The sequence below is a fragment of the Penaeus chinensis genome, chromosome 3 (assembly GCF_019202785.1).
Source record: "Penaeus chinensis breed Huanghai No. 1 chromosome 3, ASM1920278v2, whole genome shotgun sequence".
Classification (NCBI taxonomy): domain Eukaryota; kingdom Metazoa; phylum Arthropoda; class Malacostraca; order Decapoda; family Penaeidae; genus Penaeus; species Penaeus chinensis.
Genome location: NC_061821.1, coordinates 16,460,815 through 16,470,814, shown reverse-complemented (window position 1 = coordinate 16,470,814; position 10,000 = coordinate 16,460,815). Strand labels below are relative to the sequence as shown.

The window sequence follows — 10,000 nt, the reverse complement described above, 5'->3', positions numbered from 1 at the left end:
TATATATATATATCTATATACATATATATATATATGTATATGTGTATACACACACACACACACACACACACACACACACACACTTTATACATGTGTGAACACCTACAAATGTTCACGTTGTATGGAGATGGATGAACCTATTTAATAATTATTTATATTGTAAGTTCCAATTTGTATTATAAGAGGTATTAAATTTATTATATTTATGCCCATTATGTAACGGAAATTATTGTGATTATCATTTTCAGATCTTTGTGATTACTCAGTACAAATAGCCAATGGTATGAAGTATTTAGAGAGTAAGAGATTTATTCACCGTGATCTAGCAGCAAGAAATGTATTGTTGGCATCTTCTGATAAGGTAAATTCTTTTCTATGCAAATATAAGTGACCTTTCTGTGTTTCTGAAACTTCAAAGCTAAGAATTTTATTGAAATTTGGTTCTGTTTCCTCAGATAACTATTTTGATTTTTTTTGTTGTAAGACTTATTGAACATACTGAGAGAGCTTGTATCTTTATGAAAAATTATCCACCTTTTTCTGTTCCTTTAAGGAGGTACCTTAGATTTTTGCTAAATTGGATTAAATTGATTTTATGTTCTCTCTGATCTGACATTTGATTTGATCTTTCTCTGACCTTTGATACTGGAGTTTCATTTATTCAATCTTCTGGTTTGTTTTCACTCATTGTGTTGAATTATTATTTAATTTTCATCCAGTATTTTTTATTCTTTATAAGGTATATACCAAATATTGCATGATTATTGTAAGAACAAGAAGCTAAAACCATTCACATACTGTGACTTTTCTCTTTGTCCACAAAGCTTTAGAGGTACTTATAATGTTCACTTCCATCACAGTTGAAAATAGGAGACTTTGGCCTTATGAGAGCATTACCCCAGCAAGAAGATTGTTATGTTATGACAGAGCAGAAGAAGGTTCCTTTTCCATGGTGTGCACCTGAAAGCCTCAAGTCTAAACAGTTTTCTCATGCATCAGGTAAGGAAACTGCCAATATACAGTGTAAGTTTGAAATTTTCCTTTTTTCCCTGCTATTATTTTTATAGGAAATTGTTTTTTAACAGGATTTCCTAATCTTTTTCTGTAAGGTTAGTGGTGGTTTTCCTTCAAATTTACACCTTAGAACTGCAAATTCTACTCTCAACCACAAATGTTGCCTAATATTTTGGTTTCACTAGTTTAGCAAATTTTAGTCATTTGATTATATGCTTCTGAATGTTTATTTCACTATCATGTATCATATCATGTATATATATTGTAAAACTTAAAAAATGTATGGCATTTACCCCTCACATAAAATAGATTATATACTTATGTTCTTCGTATAAATTAGTTTACATGTAATTATATGGTTTGCAGAGGGGCATACAGGAGAGAACATAATGGGGAATTTCACATAATGGAACTCATTCCATTTTGTACACAAAGAAAACAGATGTGAAACTACCTTTGATTAGTTCAAGGAGACAGGGCTTGTAAAGAGAATAATGGTATGTAGATAGTATGCTGGGTGTGGCTGGAGAAAACTTGCTAGATCTTACCATATATATTGGCAGACACTACATTTCTTTCATTCACGGTGAAAAAGGTACAAGAGAATAGCCCATCTGTTTTTGACAACTTGGGGATAATCATAGTGAAAAAGATAGGCCTTCAGGGATTAACGGAATTAGATTAGGGAGAATGTATATGTTAGGTAAATGCAAGATTTAATGAGTTTGGTCACAAATGCTAGAAACAAGCTTAAACTAAGTAAGTTTTATGTTACAGATGTCTGGATGTATGCTGTGACGCTCTGGGAAACTTTCACCTTTGGGGAGGACCCATGGGTGGGCTTGAATGGACAGCAAATCCTGAAAAAGATTGATCAGGAGGGAGAGCGCCTTGTATGCCCTCCTGCATGTCCCGGTGATTTATATGACCTTATGTTGCAGGTAATGACTTAACATACAGTTTTGATTAGAGAGAGGGAGACCATTAAAAGAAAATAGCATCAGAAAAAATGATTTGTTTGACAGTTTGATAGGCAATAGTGACAGTTAGAATGAGTTGATAAAAGTAGGAAATATGGCCTAATAATCTTTACCTATTGTGCACAAAATAAGTTGGAAATGTCTATCTTGTTGGCTGTTTATATAAGAATAACAATTTTACAAAGAGACTTAAAGCTAGTGGGTGTTTATAGATAGCTTCTGATTCATGTTTTCTTCTCAGTGCTGGTCTCATGATCCTTGTGAACGTCCAACATTCCCCCAAATCTATGAGTGTGTAGCTGGAATTATGCCAAATGTTATGAAAGCTCAGCAGCCATGGGATGAAGAAGGAAGACTGAAGGTGGAAGTTGGAGACCTCATTGCAGTGATAGATGGCATGTGGGTAGACATTATTCATATAGAAATTGATATAAAAATTGTTTCACATATTTATTTATATATGTTTTCCTCATGGAAATTTTAAGTTGATATTGAGTTTTTGTATATTATTTTTTAAAAATTGTATATTTGGTGTTCAGCTCTGAAAATTACTGGTGGAAGGGACAGAATCAGAGAACCTTCCAAATTGGAGACTTTCCACGCTGCATTGGGGACCCTCAAAGAAGACTTGCCAATCAAGACATAAGCAAACCTCTTCGTAACTCCTTCATACACACAGGTGCAGTTAAAGCATATCAAGAAGAAAAATAAAATTTAGTCATATAATTCTTGTGACTGCTTACTTTTTAAGTTCAGAAGGAAAACATAGAATTGGAATGATTTGCTTTTAGTCCTTTTCATGTTTGAAACTCCCTCATACAAAAAAAAAAAAGAGTAAAAAAAATTAGGAAAGAAAAAATAACAACTTTTTTTATCCATAGATCTCTTTGTAACTTCCTACACATGCAGCAAAACAATATCTTTTTAAAATAGAAAGATCAAATATAGAAGGATCATTTTTCTATCCAAAGACCAGAGAAAAAGATATCAGTTTTATTCATGATAGTGGAATATTATTGTTGTATTAAGACATGGTTTTGCAGGTCATGGTGGAGTTTCGGGCAAGACGTGGGGGAGTCCTGCATTTATTGATGACATGTATCTTAGAAATCCCATGGAACCTCCAGATAAACATGGAAAACCCATGTCTCCGCGCAGAGTCAGTAAGTAAAGAATGAACCCAATGCTGCCGGGAAAATGCTGTGCTCATTTTAAATTTTTTGTGAAATATCTCTGCTAGTGCTTAGCTACTAAGGAGCCCATTAGTATTCCTTGTAACCTTACCTGATTTCACCTTTCCTTGAATTGGCAGATTTTTAAAAATTTATTTATTTTTTTTACTAATGCCATGAATATTGATGATGTTATTTTTATTATAGACATTAAAATTACTATAATGTTATAAACATTAGAATCAGCAAAATAAGATAACTTAAAGTATTTTCATATATCAAGGAAAAGGGTCAACGTGTGGACAGGCAGTACTTGTGTAATTGGCTCATTGGTGACTTAATACAAGTGCAGCCACCTTTGTGTAAAAACAATTAGTAAAGGAAACTCACAGTGGGCATGGCATGTATGTACATGCCATGCCCGGCGGCACTGGGTTAAGTACCTTCTTTGGTGTACAGGAAACAAGGTGAAGTTGAGAGTACAGAACAGAAGTTGTTCAAAGCTTGTTTGTGAACATCCGTTTTTTTGTTATAGTAATTTTTATATCAGTAGATCTCATTTAGAGTATGGGGATATTCATCTATCATGTGTAGTTTGTAGAGAGATCTGTTATTTAGATCTGAGTATTACTTTACATGTAGCTCTTATGACCTTAAGTGGAATGTTAGTAAACTCCTCACACCTGTAGATAGTGTAGTACTTTTTGAGAGATTTATTCAAAACTCACCACTGATTATATATGTTATTGTTCTAAAGTTCACCCATCTTTTTCACTAAATTGGTAAGGGTTATATCATGTCTATGTATGCATAACTGCTGCTTCCACTTCCTACCAAACATGACACTGCTTGGATAAGTCTCCTTTTTGCTAATGTTCCTGTTACTGATTTTGATGTAATTAGTTTAACAATCAGTGCAATAAAGAATTTATTGATAAATACTCGTAGAAGAGGAGAGTCATGTAATGCTTCACTTTTTTTTTTAGATTATAACAGCTTGTTAATGTTAAAATTAGTAATAGTACAGGAAATCTTAGTGAAGATTCACTGAGATTATAGTTTTAATGAAAAAAATATAACTTTCATCTTAACAAGAATTACAATATTTAGAAATGATTTTCATTTATACATTCTGAATTATGCCTATTATATATTTTGTTTCAGTTTTATCTTTTCTGTGCATTGCTTTTATAATAAAGGTTTTCATTTAATGTTTTAACCTAGACTGGATTCTAAATATTTTTGTTAATCTTCTTAAATTACCATTTTGAGCAGGCAACAGGTTCAAATATGGAAAATGGAAACAAAGGGCTTTCTTTGAAAAGGACACAGGAAATGGCCAATTTGATAGTGGCAGTGAAGGAAAACAAATGTAGAACTTTTGTTCAACTTTTGGATTTGATATAGTTAACCCAATGGTGACAGGTATCAGAAATCTCTCAGCGTCATAAACTCTGGCAACATCCAGCCACTCGGTGTGGGAGTCCGCTACATGTAGCAGAACTTCCTTCTCCATGCGCTATAGTGCATTGCTGAGCATATAGCCATACCTCGCAGACCACGTGGTTTATTATAACGGCTCAACACGTGACTCATCCATAAAGGGTTAAGGACCTGTAGGGCTGAATTTGCTCTTCAAATTGTTTATTTTTCATTTCAAATGTTGGATACTATTGTGAAATGAGCTTTTAGAGGAATTTCATAATTAATATTGAGAGTTTGCCTCTTTGTTATGCTGTCTGATAATTCTGATTTCATATGACATATTTCTCCTCTTAAACATTCAGAAGATGACTTTTATTTGGAGTTAGGATTGTTTTTTAGGTGGAGCGGAACAAGTCAAGAAGTATAAAATGTGTTGCTCCCAAAGTTGCTACTATTATGGGAAAAGATGTGAATGCGAAGATAGAGCCCAGGTTTTGAATTGAAATTTTGGTAATGTCTTTAACCCCTTAGTGACGGGTGTAGAAAACTAAAAAAAAAAAACTATGCTCTGGCGATCAATGGCAACATGCCGACTTTGAGTGCGGGAGTTCGGTACATCAAGCCGAATTACCGCCTTGGAGCACTTTGTCGCGCCGCCGCGGTGTACAGCTGCACGCCACATTTCGAGAGGTTTGTTATGATGTCCAGAGACGTGACCCACCGTGAAATTGGAATTATTTGTCATATTGGTGGTAATACTGGTTGCTCCTCCCTGTGAATAGGAAAAGTGACAGGTGAATGTGTTTTGTTAGTTTGTTGTGACCTGTGTCAGGTGGAAGCTTGAACAGAGGAAATGAAGGCATTTTTTTATGGTTAAGTGACTTGGTATTATTGGATGCCTGCTTTTGTGGATCTCTTGTGACTTTTGATTTCACGTGATGATTATCGCTCATCATATAATTGACACTTCTGAACCAAAGTGTCCAACAAGTCTTTTGATAGTGGAAGTTTCTGAATGTTCTTGACATTCTGAAGAAAGCAAAGCCCTGAGATGAGCTTCAGATAAGTAGCTGTCTAACTGGCAGTGTTATTACTTAGCTTTTGGATATTTTTCAGAACACCAATCTTTTCGTCTTAAGCAAGGGCAACGTCGACAGTTTAACTACAATCGTCTGGTTAATGAAATTTGGCCTGATGATGTTACAAAGGCACAGACTCTGAAATTTGATAAAAGATCATCACAAGGAAGGTTAGCAAAACTGAGATGTATCATTGATGATCTTGCTATATAGGGAATGGACAGTGAGTTCATAGTTTTAACTTCACTACTTCCAATATTGAGGTTAGAAGACGAAGCAGAAGAGAGGAAAAAAAAGATACATGTTTATTCCCTCAACAGAGATGACCTCTTGATAGATCTTTCGGAAAGTGGACGCCAAAGATCTCATTCTGTTACGGATCTTAGAGTCAGCAGTTCATCAAATTCTGGCCAGCATAGAGGCAGTGCTTCCTCCCTTATTGACTTGCCTATTCCGCCTACTCCTGTGTATGGTAATGTCATCACAGGTGAGATTAGGGATTCTTGTTATTGTTAATTTTGTTTTAATCATTACTACTTTTCTCTTCATTATAGACATCATGTAATGCCATCATTATCATTATTTCTTATGTCTACTGATCTATTCACTGACATTTTCATTTTACATTAGTGTCAGTATTATTAATTACACAAATGATGTCAATAAAAATGATCATCATCATTATTATTTATTACTATAGTTATTACTGATGTTTTCATCATTAGTACTTTTATAATAGATTGCCTCTATTGTTTTTATAGTTGAAAGTTTTACTTTGGTATTTTAAGTGCATTTATAGTAACCCTGCTGTTATTTTTATTATCAACATTTTAAAACTAAGTTCACTTCACTTAGCATTATGCATTTGTGTTGTCTGTTGTTAGCTCTCCATTAACATTTTTTTTTTTTTTTTTTTTTTTTTATCTTTTAATCTTTTATTTTACCAATTCTTTTTTATTTATAAAATTTGATTTGGAAATGCTTCAGAGTGAATGTGAAAGAAAAAAATAAGAAATCAATTTAAGCTTTACAGCTTTCTCTTCTAAAACTAATAAAATATGACATTACGACTTTTCCTCTGATTGGCTTATATGTATCATAAAATGCAGTAGTAGAAAAGCTTAAAGTGCAATTGTGCAAGCATAATGGGATATCTCATTGGCCAGGCAGTGTCTGAAATTGCTACTCTCTTTTCTCTGTATGACTTTTGTGCTTGTATATTAGCTCTAGAATTGTATATATTATTAGAATAGCATATTTGTTAGTATTATATGAGTTTATGATAGATACATGCTTACCTGTGTTTGTGAATGTGGGAGCGTGAATGTGCATTCATGAGTGTGTGAGTGCTTGCGTGTATGTATGTGTGCATGCATACATGCGTGTGTGAGTATGCGTGTGTGTGTGTGTGCGTGTGTGTGTGTGTTGTGTTTTGATGAACCAAAGCTAGTATGTAAGCCACAGTGTGCTTATGGAATCATGGTACACAAGATGATTTAATTTCATTTTCTTTTCCTTTTATGCCCTTGAATCCAAGGTAGGTGGAAAATTTAATAGTATTGTAGCTAGAGAGAAGATATATATCTTTTGAGCTTATGGTACTGTAGTGATTTCAGTTAAGTTTAAAAATAATATTGATGCTGTTTGTTCCAGATGATATTGTTGAAAATTGTAAATTTTACAAAATGTTATCAGTTATCAATATTATTTTTTCATAAGTGTGATAAGCCTTTTACAGGGCATTTTAAATGAAAATTCTAGTTATAGTTGTAGTTCACATAAGAGTGAAGATTCCTTAAAGATGAACCAAGTTTTTGACATTTGTTAAGACAGAAACACCACTGCACCCAGTGAGCTATAAGCCACTGAGTTGGCCAAAGTACAAGTTTGATGATTTTTGTCATTGCTTCACATGTAACCACATGGGAGCCTTGTTTACAAAAGTGAGTTTTTCGGTCATTATTTATAGGCTGTATCTCTGCATAAAAATGTGCAAATGTGTGACTTCATAGTATTGTTTAATGCACCTTGAAGAAGGTATTTGAAGCCAAACAAGCTGTCAATATGATTTTGATGCCTGAACACATACCAAAAACAGCTGCCAAATACATTATGACACCTAATTACAATTGATTAATGTCAAACCCATGCATTCTGTGGAACTAAAGCTTACTATAGACTTAATTATAGTATTGTAGTGTTCTACTTAAGAGTGTAGTGTGCAGACTCATACAAATTGTCTTGTTTCTAGACAGCAAATATTGTATTCAAGAATTTGTTTGAAGTCATGAATAGCATGTCCTGGATGTTGAAATTTTTGAACCCCTTTCTAGGTGCTCCAGTTGAGCTAGGCAGTGACCGTACATATGAAAATATCACTCGTGCAGCCGCTGCCTCAACTGGAAATGCTCAGCAACCCCTCAGAGTTCCCATCCGTCCCTCCCCAAGTCCTCCCGTCCATCAACTACTAAAAAGACAACAACAGAAACAACAGCTTGAGAACCAGCAAGGTCAACTTCTTCAGAACCGAGTGCAGACTTACGAGAATCAGGGCCAGGAATCCCAACAAAATCAACAACTACAACTACCACTACAACAACAATCTCAGACTGGGGCACCACCTGTGCCTGCTATATATTCTAATTCTTTTGATACCCAAGATGAGCCATATGATGACTTTGATGATGATTCTGATGAGTGGGATGATGATATTCAAAGTGTTGCTGATGATAGATATTCTGCAGAAAACAACCTACATGACAGATACAGCAGTCAGGTTTCTAACCACAGCCATGCTGGACTTCCTATTGCAACTGCCAGTCAGGTCAGCAACACTCAAAGGTTTTGTGAGAGCAATGCGACTAATGAGTATTATCCCAATATGACTGAAGGGCCAGATCCTTTTGACACATCCCACATACGATGCTATGATGAACCACCTTTAGAAATTCCTGATGCTCTGACTCTCCCAGCAAATACCAATGGCAGTGAGGATTATAATGTTAACAATGCTATGATTATGCAGAATGCCAAGCCCTCTGCAAATTCACCTGCAAACACTTATAATTCCCATGACAAAACCAAAAACACTATAGGAAGCTCTTTAAATGCAAATGATTGTTCATTTTCTAGTAGCTCTGTTGCTAGCTTACCTTTAAAAATCTCACAAGTGGCATCCCCAAACTCATGTGATTCTTCTTTGATGCCCATGAGGGCTGATATGCCTGCATCTACTTACCGCAACACAGAGGGAAATGATATGGTTGTCTCAACTAACATGTTTCCAATGATTCACAACAATACGTCAAACATACCAGGACCTTCCCAAATCAGAGATGGTCACCAAGTAAATAATGTTAGAGATTTAAATGCACAAATTAGTAATTTGTGGATTTCAACCATTTCCCAGCCACAATCAGTTGTGCCTGTCACTTCATCACCAGTAAGTTCAGCCCTCCAAAACAGACAAGAAAATACTATAATTTCCCCCACTTCATCATGGGTGAATAATGAAGCAAGGGACAGAGGACAAAACCGACAAGTTGCCATTCTGCAACCAACTGTTGCAAAACCTCAACCTGTTATATCAAATCTTTCACCAGTGTCTAATCAGCCTGGACAGCTTGCCTTACCAGCACCTCTCACACCAACAACTGTGGCACTCCCAAAACTTGATCGTTCCTTTATAGCAGAGTTAGAAAAGTCTCTTGGAAAAGACCAGGCCTCTGCAAACACATTTAATACAAGTGATAAAAAAATGAATAATGCAGTGAGAGGCTCTTTTGTATCTGGTCCACCTGCAGTCCTAAATCAGAGTCAGAGAATGGCATCAGAAGTACCAGCTCTTCCTCCACCTCAGCAAACTGCAAGTTCCAGAAGTCAGCAACAACTTGCTGTGTCCAGACTTACAAGTGAAAGCCAGGTAGTGGACTTACCTGGAGGACGACCTAGTTCCCACTCACAAGTTAATACAGAATCCATGAATAAAAACAGTGCCTTTTCTGATTTAGATGTCCTCAGCTCATCAAAAACTTTAGGCTTATTATCTGAGCAAACCATAGACACTGGGCAGTACTTTCCAAAGACTGCACATGTTCGGCCTTTTCTTCAGCAGCCACAAACTACAGGGCAAAACATGATGAGAGGAATGGCTAGTGGAAGTATAGGAAATTTTGCTACATTTCCAAGAACTTCTGGCAGTGCAGTTCAGCAGAACAGCATTGTTTCTGCGGGATCAATGCATACTGATACCAGTAAATTTGCTGAAAGCGTAAGTGCCCAATTCCAAGCAGTGGAACGTTGGTCACACTTGGAGGAGGGCACAAAACCA

General features: G+C 35.6%; 1 protein-coding gene across 1 annotated transcript in view; it reads left to right on the top strand.

The window, feature by feature from the left end:
• Positions 1-10,000, top strand: part of LOC125040564 — a 25,509-nt gene that overhangs the window by 7,508 nt on the left and 8,001 nt on the right. Inside the window, exons 8-16 of the mRNA XM_047635175.1 lie at positions 249-361; positions 861-999; positions 1,792-1,955; positions 2,236-2,393; positions 2,534-2,673; positions 3,038-3,157; positions 5,708-5,840; positions 5,991-6,157; positions 8,004-10,000. The exon at positions 8,004-10,000 is cut by the window's right edge and continues 270 nt beyond it. Of these exons, the coding sequence (XP_047491131.1) occupies positions 249-361; positions 861-999; positions 1,792-1,955; positions 2,236-2,393; positions 2,534-2,673; positions 3,038-3,157; positions 5,708-5,840; positions 5,991-6,157; positions 8,004-10,000 (3,131 nt within the window). The remainder of the gene's footprint in view (positions 1-248; positions 362-860; positions 1,000-1,791; positions 1,956-2,235; positions 2,394-2,533; positions 2,674-3,037; positions 3,158-5,707; positions 5,841-5,990; positions 6,158-8,003) is intronic.